The 13,595-nt window shown below is 40.0% G+C and overlaps 1 protein-coding gene across 1 annotated transcript in view; it reads left to right on the top strand.

The window, feature by feature from the left end:
- Window positions 1-13,595, top strand: part of MRPL48 (mitochondrial ribosomal protein L48) — a 54,574-nt gene that overhangs the window by 20,078 nt on the left and 20,901 nt on the right. Inside the window, exon 4 of the mRNA XM_057507230.1 lies at window positions 3,043-3,131. Within this exon, the coding sequence (XP_057363213.1) occupies window positions 3,043-3,131 (89 nt within the window). The remainder of the gene's footprint in view (window positions 1-3,042; window positions 3,132-13,595) is intronic.

Genomic DNA, 13,595 nt, shown 5'->3' with positions numbered 1-13,595 from the left:
TGTGGCTAGAGAGCAGGGTTTTGAAGGCCTGAAGGAGTGGGAGAATGAGGAGGTAAAGTAGTTGTAACTAAATTATAAAATCAGGATTCTTAAATGCTTACCTAAGGGTATGCACTTTGGGTAGTAGAAAACCATCAAACATTTTGAAGTATGGCAACCACCTTCCCTGTATCATTCATTGGTGTCTCTGTGGTGCCTGGTACAGTACCTGGCACATAGCAAGTACTAAAAAAAATTGTGTGTGTGCAATGAATAAGTGGTTGAATTAATGAAAATGATTAAGTTTATATTTTAGAAGGATTAATTTGTCATCTCTAGAGGATGGAATAGAGAGGGGGATGTGGATACAGTGAGATCACTGACAACTTAGCCAAGGCTGCTGCTTGAATCTCCTAACCTGTCCATCCATACTTCCTCTCCCCAGCCCCTTTCCATACAACAACCAAAGAGATCTTTTAAAAATATACCAGATATATAATTTCCCTGCTTATGGTTGTTCAGCCTAAAATCCAAACCCTTAACAAGGCCCAGCATGGTGTGTTCGAACCCTCTGCTCTAGTCTCTGGTGTTCTGTGCACCCCTCTTCCTTTATATCAGCCACACTGACAGCCTTTCTTTTCCTTGAATGTGCCAAGCTATATTCCACACTGGGGCTTTTGCACATGCTATTCCCTCTGCCTAAACATTCATCCTCTCTCTTTCCATCTAAGCTACTATTTGTCTTTCAGGTCTTTATTTATTTTGTTTTTTTAAAAATAGGTAATACATGTACTTGGAGCATGTTTTTAAAGTATAAAATAGTAAGTCTTCTCCTCCTGCTTTCTAGCCACTTCCTTACCTGAGGAATAACCACTATTACTGTTTTCATCTGAAAATTGGTCCAAGTTCAAATGTCATTTTTTTTTTCAGAGAGGCCTTCCCTGACACTCCAATCTAAAATAGATCCATTGATTGTATTGCTGTAGTCCCCTATGCTTTTATTTATTTATTTATTATTTTGGTATCATTACTCTACAATTACATGAGGAACATTATGTTTACTAGACTGCCCTCCATCACCAAGTTCCCCTCACATTCCCCAATGCAGTCATTGTCCATCAGTGTAGTAAGATGTTGTAGAATCACTACTTGTCTTCTCTGTGTTGTACAACCCTCCCCATCCCCCCCAACATTATACATGCTAATCATAATGCCCCCTTTCTTTACCTCCCCCCTTATCCCTCCCTTCCCACCTGTCCTCCCCAGTCCTTTCCCTTTGGTAACTGTTAGTCCATTCTTGGGTTCTGTCCTGCTTTTTATTACTTATCACAATTTCTGATTTTATATTTATCTTGTGACTATTCCATTACTGGTTGCTGCCTCCCACTAGACCATAAGATCCAGATTGCAGAGTTAGAAACTACAGCCTCAGAGATTCAAAGGTTTTAGATTCAGAGAGGCAGAATTGGGACAGCAGCCAAGAAGATACCTCATTTATGTTCAGTGCTCTTTGATAACCTCTGCTCCAAACACCTCCTTCTTTATTGCATGGGGAACTCTTACTCTTCTTTCAATAATGCAGCTGTTACTTCTGAACCTATTCCCCTGCACGTACATATAACTCCACCCTCCCACCCTTTTAAGGCAGAATTAGTTGTTTCTTCCTGCAGGCACTCACCACCTTGCTCTCATCTCTATTGAAGTGTTTTGTACACCATAAGGTAATTATCTGCTTTCCCATTATCCTTCCCTAGTACACAATGAGTGTCTCCAGGGGAAGTAGCATATTTTAGTCATCTTTATCCCAGTATCTATACAGTTGTTGGCATGTAATAGTAAATGTAGACAATGCGTATCATAGAAGAGATCCATGATATCCCAGGGTTGATGAAACAGTATGGGTTATAAATGCAGGGAAGGCCTCTGCAGCCAGGGTTGTTCTTGATGAGATAGTGTGCATTACAAATGCAGGACTGGCTCTGGGGCCAATCTCTGATTGGCCTGGCACAGAGCAGACCTGCTTGGAAGCCCATTTTAGCAAAGAGAAACCTAAGAAACATTTCACTTGATGTTATTAGACTTTTCCACACCATTTTGTGTTTAGTCCCTCACAGAATGGTGACCCTGGGGAGATGAGGGCAGAACCACAGGAGCTAGGAGAAAAGAGAGCAGAACCTAGGACCAGTACTTCTCTAGAACATGGAGAGTAAGAGAGAAAGGCAGACATAACATAGCTGTGGAGAGCTGGTTTCAGTGAAAAGGGAGAGAGGAGGAACTGAGATCTGAGATAAAGATTGTTAGATTTTGTGTTCCAGAATATCAGATACTGTCACACATCTGAGCACAGGCTCTTCAGTCAGGTAGACCTGAGTTTCAGTTGTAGTTCTGCCTTTTACTTGCTGGATGACCTCAGCCAATTCCCCATCTTTTTTGAGTTGCAATTTCTTTATTTGTAAATGAGAATAAAAATAATGAAGATTAAAGGAGATTATGTATATATTAACAAGTCCTTCCTTGAAGTGGGATCCAGAGGGTGCATCTCCAGGCTTGCCACAATGAATATGTATATGGAGATTGTATTTTGTACTCAGTAGTAGTACACATGCACACTATTCTTTACCTTAGGTTTTTGTTTTTATTGTTATTCACTTAATGGTGTATGTTGGAGATAGTTCCTTATCAGCACAAATAAGTCAAATTAGATGGTTTTTAAAACAAGGTGGAATTTTGTGATTGTCCTCTTACCTGCTTATTTTTGCCACCTGTCTCTTTCTCTATACAATGTTCATTAGGAAACTTCCACCAGTGACTCTGACAAGAGAGAATTTCTCAAAGAAGGATAGGTAGTGGGGATTGGACGTAGTACAGGGGCTCAAAGGAGAGAAAAAGGGGGTAAAATGAGAGTATGCCCAGGATCAAGAAATAACTCTCGTTCTTAAAACCAATAAGAGGCTGGCTACCCCTAAATGTTCCTAGTCTTGCAGTCAGTTCCTCTCCTCACATGTGATCTGTCTGTCCCTGGAGGAGCTTTGAAACAGGTTTGTCTTATTTTCTCTCTTTCAGATGGCATTCTGCTGAGTACCAGTCGGCACTATAAGACAAAGCCAACCCATGGCATTGGAAGATACAAGCACCTAGTTAAAGCACAAGAGGTAAAGGGGGCAGGTATCCTTTAGAAAAGGATAGTGTGCAGCTTTTGGAAAGACCTGAAGATCAGACATGCAGAGGTTAGATAGTATTAGAACCAGGAAGGATAGGGAGTCAGCCCTCAGTCCTCTCCAGTTAATTAGTTCGGGTATTACCTAGAGTAGAGATGTTTCTGCCAGCTCCTCCCAATCTTGTCCCTAAGGCCGGGTTATTATACAGAAAAGCAAATGATTTGATTGTATTATTTGTGATAACTTAAAAAAAAATCTTCTTAGTACTTACTTTAATATGGACCTCACAATGGAAATGATACATTCAGTTTAGTTGAATGAATGGTTTGTGACAAGTAGAGGTGGATTGACATTTTCAGCCAAATAGCTGAGTTTTATAGTATTTACAGATTTAAAATATGTATGTGTTCCTGAATCCATTATTGCTGTTAACTGGAAATTAGTTCTAAGCATTAGAAAATTATTTAGCCTATTTCACTGGCCCCAGCTGCAAGACTGCTTCTGTGGTAGTTACATTTCTGTACATGTGCAGAGGACTTTGGTGGGTTCTGGACACAACATTGGCCTGAAAGCCAGAAGGTCTGATTTTGAGTCCTGAGTCTATGCCTTCTTGTAAACAGTACAGTTTAGAAAATGTTGCTGTTCTACTTGGGCAGACTCCAACATCACTTTTTGTTCTTTGGCTCATTTTAGAGCTCCCAACTAACCATGCACATAGCCCATTGCCTCTTTCTCCCTGGCAGAGGCCCAATACCTCTATATTTGGGCCTCCGAAGTCCCTTAGCTTGCCATGTCTTCCTGAGCATCATCCTATCTAGAGTTTCATGAGAGGAACATTGCCATGTCTGAGGCTTGTATCAGGCAGCCTCCCAGCAGGAAACAGCCTGACTAAAATTACTTGTCGTGGGAAGACTACTAAATTGGGAACCAGGAAACTTGTATTCTAGGCCTGGTTCTGCCACTTATTAGCTTCATGCTTTGGATGTCTAGCATGTTAACCTTACCTTTCTGGGCATTGGGGGCCCTGAAATTACACGTACAGTGTTTCCCGTATGTGAATTTTTCTGGGGACAGAGTCCATAGGTTTTATTAGACTCTTCACAAAGGTTGAGAAACTCTGGATTAGAATCTCTTCAAGAGTCTTTCAGCTCTGATATCACATCGTTCCATGATGCTGTGAAACACTTATTGAACATTTATCTATTATGTGCTAGGCACTTTTAGGGGTATGCCTTGCCTCTTCAGACTGGGTTGCAATAAAATTTTATAGGATGAATGAACAAGACCTGGTTGGTGCTCAGAGGGAGCTGGTACACCATTAGAGGTAAGACCCAGATAATTACGCTCCTGAGCAGAAAGTGACAAGTGGTAAAAGGAAGATACAAAGTGCTATTAAAATGCAGAAGGAATGATTTGTGCCCTTTCTGAGTTGTGACACCTTAGAGTGGTTGGAGTTGTTTTATTTGAGACACCCCTCTTCTAAAAGTCCCACGTAAATTGTGAGAAATAAAATTAGTTTTGTTTTTATGTGTGTATTTTTGGCTTTTTGTTTTTTAATTTCTTGGGATCCTTCCTCTTAAGATAATTTTCTGCATATGCTCTGCTCTGGCCTACTCCTTAGCTTGGTATAAAAGAAAGCTTAATGCCGTGTTTGATGCCATTTGTCCCCATCTTTCTCTCTAGCCTATTCTCCCATCTTATGGATGATGTGCTTTAACTGCATTCATCTTCTTGCTTTTCATCCAAATCATCATACTGTTTTAGGACCTCTCATGTGCTGTTCTGTCTACTTGGAAAACCTCCTTTTTCCTTAGCTAATACATCCTCAACCTTTAAATCCCAGTGAAGAAGCAAGGTAAGGAAGGAAAAGATGAATCTTCCCTTCTGAGAAACCTTCTGGATTCCCTGCACTTGTCTTACCATGAGCTGCCAGAGTTCCTTGTGCTTCCTGTCCTAGAACTTACTGCTTTGTTTAAACCATCTGTTTTCATGACCATCTCCTCTTCTAGATAGTGAGCTCTGTAAGGGTAGAGGCCATGTCCCATTTCTCTTTGTATCCTTGGTGTCTAGCATGTGGCCTGGCATCAAGTAGAGGACAGTAAGTATTGACTGAGCTGAACTGAAATGTGGCTATTGGAGCTGCCTCAAGGTTTTGTAAATTAGAGCTGGCAGACACAACCTGCTCTCTGTAAACATCTGGCTCCAGATGAACATCATTGATTGAAGGGAGTGATGCCCCCATTCGTTAGGACCATAGGCTTTTCTCTGATGTCATTCACTGTCACAGGGTGACTGCACAGTAGTGCTGGATAGTGGTAGAAGCTGCTGCAGGCTTCTCACTTCCTGCACTGGATGGCACAGTGAAAGCTTTCACTTGTCAGCTTGCAGAGGCTCTGTCCCAAGTCTCCATCTCTTTTACCCACCTGGGGAACTAGACTGAAAAACTAGAAGGCATCTTGTGACTCCCTCTATTTCCCTAAGCCTAGAACCTGGAAAAAACAGGCAGCTAGATTGCCATTTTTTCCTCTTTAGATCTCAGGCCAGGCTCTTTACTCCCTTGAGCCCTACATTCCTGAGACAAGACTTAATGTGCTCATGTACAAAGTGTCCACCTCTTCTTCCATTTCTACTGTTGTAATCTTGCATCCTGTAACTCAGTTTGACTCATGGCAGTGAGGGAGGGATCACATACCAGAGCTTATCTCCAGACCTAGCACTGTGTCTCAATGTGTAGATCTCATTATTCCCTCAAGGGTGCTATATCATTCTGTGAAATTTTAAAAGCTTCAGATTGTTTGGGGGTGATTTTTATTTGAGAAATAAAAATAACAGAGACCTTCATATTTGTACAGTGCTAGGTCATTTCTCCAAAGGCCACTTACTTGTCCTTAGCTATTGTCCTGCCTCCAATCTTTGGGTAATAGCAGTTCAAGAGTCAAAAACTGCCAAGAGGAAGATGTGGGAGGATGAAGTAAAGGCAACATAAATTGCTTTTAGTTTGTAGTTGTTATATTTTCTAGGCCCTGAGGCAAGAGAATAAGATGTAGTTTTTGTAACATAGGCAGTTTTACTCCCTCTTTGTAAAATGTCCCTAGGACTCAAGATAACCTTTTCTCTTGGAAACTCAATGCTGTTTTTACTGTTGATATAGAGGAAGTGTCTTTTGTTTTGGACCTGCTCTTATTTTGTTTTGTTTTGTTTTTTTTTTAAATAATTATTTTTTATTGAAGGGTAGTTGACACCACAGTATTACATTACATGAGTTTCAAGTGTACAACACAGTGGTAGAACATTTATATACATAATTCTAGGTTCCAGCTATCACACTACCAGGCTGTTACAATATCTTGACTATATTCCTTATGCTATACATTACATCCCGGTTACTAATTTATTTTACCATTGGAAGTCTGTCCTTCTTTTTTTTTTTTTTTTTTTTTTTTTTTTGTGAGGGCATCTCTCATATTTATTGATCAAATGGTTGTTAACGACAATAAAATTCTGTATAGGGGAGTCAATGCTCAATGCACAATCATTATTCCACCCCAAGCCTAATTTTTGTCAGTCTCCAATCTTCTGAGGCATAACAAACAAGTTTTTACATGTAGAACAAATTCTTACATAATGAATAAGTTACATAGTGAACAGTACAAGGGCAGTCATCACAGAAACTTTCGGTTTTGCTCATGCATTATGAACTATAAACAGTCAGTTCAAATATGAATACTCATTTGGTTTTTATACTTGATTTATATGTGGATACCACATTTCTCTCTTTATTATTATTATTTTTAATAAAATGCTGAAGTGGTAGGTAGATACAAGATAAAGGTAGAAAACATAGTTTAGTGTTGTAAGAGAGCATACAGGTGTGTGCCTGTAGACTATGTGTTAATCCAAGCTAGACCAGGGCAATAAAACATCCACGTATGCAGAAGATTTCTCTCAGAACAGCGGGGGTGAGGTTCTAAGCCTCACCTCTGTTGATCCCCAATTTCTCACCTGATGGCCCCCCTGCGACTGTGCCTGTCTTAGGTTGTTCCTCCCTTGAGGAATCTTACCCGTCTCTGGCTAACCAGTCATCTTCCGGGGCCATACAGGGAAATGTGAAGTTGGTAAGTGAGAGAGAAGCCTTATTGTTTGAAAAAGTTAGCTTTTTACTTCTTTGCATATTTATGCCCTGTGGCTTCTATGCCCAGCATTTGTCTTGAGGTATCTTTACCACTTGGAAGAATTATGATACTCGGTAAATTTGATATGAGGCACGAATTCTATTTAAGGGTTGTAATTAGGAAGGAGGAAGAAAAGCTATAGAAGTAGCAGGCGGAAGAAAACATGGGAAGATTGATTATTTCTTTGACAAATCTTCTTGTAGAGTAACTTCAGCATATATAGGTTTTAAGCTACTACTTAAATTGCGCACACACATTAACATAATAGGAGTATAGTTACATAACCAAAGCATATCTGTAATTACCAGCCATCTGCAGTGAAACCAAGAAAACCAGTTAGGCACCTTAGGCATTTGTGAAAACTTATCTATGATATGGTGGATATTGTCCAACTGAACTTGAACAGTCTGAGAGAAATCAGACAAATTAAAACAACCCATTCCTGGGGAATGTTCACATCCCTTATGTTCTTTTAACAGTAAATAGTCTGTAGTTGTAAGAGTTTGGAGCGCTACAATTTGCACTTCTCCAAATTCTTGGTTGAGTTCCAACAGTATAGATCCAGTCAAATTTGTTGTTTTACTGTATGCACAGGCCAGCTTAGATATCTCCTTCCTCATTCCCATGGCAAGTCCAGGAACTGGTGGGATGAGTGCATCTACAGCTGTAGCAGTGCGTGGATCTTTGTTGGGGTTTTTTGATGATCATCTTCTGGCATGAGTCTTCCAGAGAGTGCAGATGTTGGAAGTTCTTTTTCATATCGTATCTTAGTTCATTTTCGGGGTAGCCCAATTAGGCTTTGATCCTCTGTATAAACACAAACAGACCCTTTGCCTACACTTTTATATGCCCTTTATACCCTTGTGTAGAACTCGTTGGAGGTTACCACACAGGAACTGCCCTTTTTTTTTTTTTTTTTTTTTTTTGCTATCACTAATCTACACTTACATGACGAATATTATGTTTACTAGGCTCTCCCCTATACCAGGTCTCCCCTATAAACCCCTTTACAGTCACTGTCCATCAGCATAGCAAAATGTTGTAGAATCACTACTTGCCTTCTCTGTGTTGTACAGCCCTCCCTTTTCTCCTACCCCCCCATGCATGTTAATCTTAATACCCCCCTACTTCTCCCCCCCTTATCCCTCCCTACCCACCCATCCTCCCCAGTCCCTTTCCCTTTGGTACCTGTTAGTCCATTCTTGAGTTCTGTGATTCTGCTGCTGTTTTGTTCCTTCAGTTTTTCCTTTGTTCTTATATTCCACAGATAAGTGAAATCATTTGGTATTTCTCTTTCTCCGCTTGGCTTGTTTCACTGAGCATAATACCCTCCAGCTCCATCCATGTTGCTGCAAATGATTGGATTTGCCCTTTTCTTATAGCTGAGTAGTATTCCATTGTGTATATGTACCACATCTTCTTTATCCATTCATCTATTGATGGACATTTAGGTTGCTTCCAATTCTTGGCTATTGTAAATAGTGCTGCAATAAACATAGGGGTGCATCTGTCTTTCTCAAACTTGATTGCTGCGTTCTTAGGGTAAATTCCTAGGAGTGGAATTCCTGGGTCAAATGGTAAGTCTGTTTTGAGCATTTTGATGTACCTCCATACTGCTTTCCACAATGGTTGAACTAACTTACATTCCCACCAGCAGTGTAGGAGGGTTCCCCTTTCTCCACAGCCTCGCCAACATTTGTTGTTGTTTGTCTTTTGGATGGCAGCCATCCTTACTGGTGTGAGGTGATACCTCATTGTAGTTTTAATTTGCATTTCTCTGATAATTAGCGATGTGGAGCATCTTTTCATGTGTCTGTTGGCCATCCGTATTTCTTTTTTGGAGAACTGTCTGTTCAGTTCCTCTGCCCATTTTTTAATTGGGTTATTTGTTTTTTGTTTGTTGAGGCGTGAGAGCTCCTTGTATATTCTGGACGTCAAGCCTTTATCGGATGTGTCATTTTCAAATATATTCTCCCATACTGTAGGGATCCTTCTTGTTCTATTGATGGTGTCTTTTGCGGTACAGAAGCTTTTCAGCTTAATATAGTCCCACTTACTCATTTTTGCTGTTGTTTTCCTTGCCCGGGGAGATATGTTCAAGAAGAGGTCACTCATGTTTATGTCTAAGAGGTTTGTGCCTATGTTTTCTTCCAAGAGTTTAATGGTTTCATGGCTTACATTCAGGTCTTTGATCCATTTTGAGTTTACTTTTGTATATGGGGTTAGACAATGGTCCAGTTTCATTCTCCTACATGTAGCTGTCCAGTTTTGCCAGCACCACCTGTTGAAGAGACTGTCATTTCGCCATTGTATGCCCATGGCTCCTTTATCAAATATTAATTGACCATATATGTCTGGGTTAATATCTGGATTCTCTAGTCTGTTCCATTGGTCTGTGGCTCTGCTCTTGTGCCAGTACCAAATTGTCTTGATTACTATGGCTTTATAGTAGAGCTTGAAGTTGGGGAGTGAGATCCCCCCTACTTTATTCTTCTTTCTCAGGATTGCTTTGGCTATTCGGGGTCTTTGGTGTTTCCATATGAATTTTTGAATTATTTGTTCCAGTTCATTGAAGAATGTTGCTGGTAGTTTCATAGGGATTGCATCAAATCTGTATATTGCTTTGGGCAGGATGGCCATTTTGACGATATTAATTCTTCCTAGCCACGAGCATGGGATGAGTTTCCATCTGTTAGTGTCCCCTTTAATTTCTCTTAAGAGTGACTTGTAGTTTTCAGAGTATAAGTCTTTCACTTCTTTGGTTAGGTTTATTCCTAGGTATTTTATTTTTTTTGATGCAATTGTGAATGGAGTTGTTTTCCTGATTTCTCTTTCTGTTGGTTCATTGTTAGTATATAGGAAAGCCACAGATTTCTGTGTGTTGATTTTGTATCCTGCAACTTTGCTGTATTCCGATATCAGTTCTAGTAGTTTTGGGGTGGAGTCTTTAGGGTTTTTTATGTACAGTATCATGTCATCTGCAAATAGTGACAGTTTAACTTCTTCTTTACCAATCTGGATTCCTTGTATTTCTTTATTTTGTCTGATTGCCGTGGCTAGGACCTCCAGTACTATGTTAAATAACAGTGGAGAGAGTGGGCATCCCTGTCTAGTTCCCGATCTCAGAGGAAATGCTTTCAGCTTCTCGCTGTTCAATATAATGTTGGCTGTGGGTTTATCATAGATGGCCTTTATTATGTTGAGGTACTTGCCCTCTATTCCCATTTTGCTGAGAGTTTTTAACATGAATGGATGTTGAACTTTGTCAAATGCTTTTTCAGCATCTATGGAGATGATCATGTGGTTTTTGTCTTTCTTTTTGTTGATGTGGTGGATGATGTTGATGGACTTTCGAATGTTGTACCATCCTTGCATCCCTGGAATGAATCCCACTTGGTCATAGTGTATGATCCTTTTGATGTATTTTTGAATTCGGTTTGCTAATATTTTGTTGAGTATTTTTGCATCTACGTTCATCAGGGATATTGGTCTGTAGTTTTCTTTTTTGGTGGTGTCTTTGCCTGGTTTTGGTATTAGGGTGATGTTAGCTTCATAGAATGAGTTTGGGAGTATCCCCTCCTCCTCTATTTTTTGGAAAACTTTAAAGAGAATGGGTATTATGTCTTCCCTGTATGTCTGATAAAATTCCGAGGTAAATCCATCTGGCCCGGGGGTTTTGTTCTTTGGTAGTTTTTTGATTACCTCTTCAATTTCGTTGCTGGTAATTGGTCTGTTTAGATTTTCTGTTTCTTCCTGGGTCAATCTTGGAAGGTTATATTTTTCTAGGAAGTTGTCCATTTCTCCTAGGTTTCCCAGCTTGTTAGCATATAGGTTTTCATAGTATTCTCCAATAATTCTTTGCATTTCCGTGGGGTCCGTCGTGATTTTTCCTTTCTCGTTTCTGATACTGTTGATTTGTGTTGACTCTCTTTTCTTCTTAATAAGTCTGGCTAGAGGCTTACCTATTTTGTTTATTTTCTCGAAGAACCAGCTCTTGGTTTCATTGATTTTTGCTATTGTTTTATTCTTCTCAATTTTATTTATTTCTTCTCTGATCTTTATTATGTCCCTCCTTCTGCTGACCTTAGGCCTCATCTGTTCTTCTTTTTCCAATTTCGATAATTGTGACATTAGACCATTCATTTGGGATTGCTCTTCCTTTTTTAAATATGCTTGGATTGCTATATACTTTCCTCTTAAGACTGCTTTTGCTGTGTCCCACAGAAGTTGGGGCTTAGTGTTGTTGTTGTCATTTGTTTCCATATATTGCTGGATCTCCATTTTGATTTGGTCATTGATCCATTGATTATTTAGGAGCGTGTTGTTAAGCCTCCATGTGTTTGTGAGCCTCTTTGCTTTCTTTGTACAGTTTATTTCTAGTTTTATGCCTTTGTGGTCTGAAAAGTTGGTTGGTAGGATTTCAATCTTTTGGAATTTTCTGAGGCTCTTTTTGTGGCCTAGTATGTGGTCTATTCTGGAGAATGTTCCATGTGCACTTGAGAAGAATGTATATTCTGTTGCTTTTGGATGTAGAGTTCTATAGATGTCTATTAGGTCCATCTGCTCTACTGTGTTGTTCAGTGCTTCCGTGTCCTTACTTATTTTCTGCCCGGTGGATCTATCCTTTGGGGTGAGTGGTGTGTTGAAGTCTCCTAGAATGAATGCATTGCAGTCTATATCCCCCTTTAGTTCTGTTAGTATTTGTTTCACATATGCTGGTGCTCCTGTGTTGGGTGCATATATATTTAGAATGGTTATATCCTCTTGTTGGACTGAGCCCTTTATCATTATGTAGTGTCCTTCTTTATCTCTTGTTACTTTCTTTGTTTTGAAGTCTATTTTGTCTGATATTAGTACTGCAACCCCTGCTTTCTTCTCACTGTTGTTTGCTTGAAATATGTTTTTCCATCCCTTGACTTTTAGTCTGTACATGTCTTTGGGTTTGAGGTGAGTTTCTTGTAAGCAGCATATAGATGGTTCTTGCTTGTTTATCCATTCTGTTACTCTGTGTCTTTTGATTGGTGCATTCAGTCCATTTACATTTAGGGTGACTATTGAAAGATATGTACTTATTTCCATTGCAGGCTTTAAATTCGTGGTTACCAAAGGTTCAAGGTTAGCCTCTTTAGTATCTTACTGCCTAACTTAGCTCGCTTATTGAGCTGTTATATACACTGTCTGGAGATTCTTTTCTTCTCTCCCTTCTTGTTCCTCCTCCTCGATTCTTCATATGTTGGGTGTTTTGTGCTGTGCTCCTTCTAGGAGTGCTCCCATCTAGAGCAGTCCATGTAAGATGTTCTGTAGAGGTGGTTTGTGGAAAGCAAATTCCCTCAGCTTTTGTTTGTCTTTGAATTGTTTAATCCCACCGTCATATTTGAATGATAGTCGTGCTGGATACAGTATCCTTGGTTCAAGGCCCTTCTGTTTCATTGTATTAAATATATCATGCCATTCTCTTCTGGCCTGTAGGGTTTCTGTTGAGAAATCTGACGTTAGCCTGATGGGTTTCCCTTTATAGGTGACCTTTTTCTCTCTAGCTGCCTTTAACACTCTTTCCTTGTCCTTGATCTTTGCCATTTTAATTATTATGTGTCTTGGTGTTGCCCTTCTTGGATCCTTTCTGTTGGGGGTTCTGTGTATTTCCGTGGTCTGTTTGATTACTTCCTCCCCCAGTGTGGGGAAGTTTTGAGCAATTATTTCTTCTAAGATACTTTCCATCTCTTTGCCTCTCTCTTCTTCTTCTGGGACCCCTATAATATGGATATTGTTCCTTTTAGATTGGTCACACAGTTCTTTTAATATTGTTTCATTCCTGGAGATCCTTTTGTCTCTCTGTATGTCAGCTTCTATGCGTTCCTTTTCTCTGATTTCAATTCCATCAATGGCCTCTTGCATTCTATCCATTGTGCTTATAAACCCTTCCAGAGTTTGTTTCATTTCTGCGATCTCCTTTCTGGCATCTGTGATCTCTTTCCGGACTTCATCCCATTTTTCTTGCGTATTTCTCTGCATCTCTGTCAGCATGTTTATGATTCTTATTTTGAATTCTTTGTCAGGAAGACTGGTTAGGTCTGTCTCCTTCTCTGGTGTTGTCTCTGTGATCTTTGTCTGCCTGTAGCTTTGCCTTTTCATGGTGATAGGAATAGTCTGCAGAGCTGGGACGAGTGACGGCTGGAAGGACTTCCTTTCTTGTTGGTTTGTGGCCCTCCTCTCCTGGGAGAACAGCGACCTCTAGTGGCTTGTGCTGCGCAGCTGCGCGCAGATAGGGTTTCTGCTTCCTGCCCGG

The sequence above is a fragment of the Manis pentadactyla genome, chromosome 9 (genome assembly GCF_030020395.1).
Source record: "Manis pentadactyla isolate mManPen7 chromosome 9, mManPen7.hap1, whole genome shotgun sequence".
NCBI classification, from domain to species: domain Eukaryota; kingdom Metazoa; phylum Chordata; class Mammalia; order Pholidota; family Manidae; genus Manis; species Manis pentadactyla.
The sequence above is the reverse complement of the archived record's forward strand: the minus strand, read 5'-3'. Positions and strand labels throughout refer to the sequence as shown.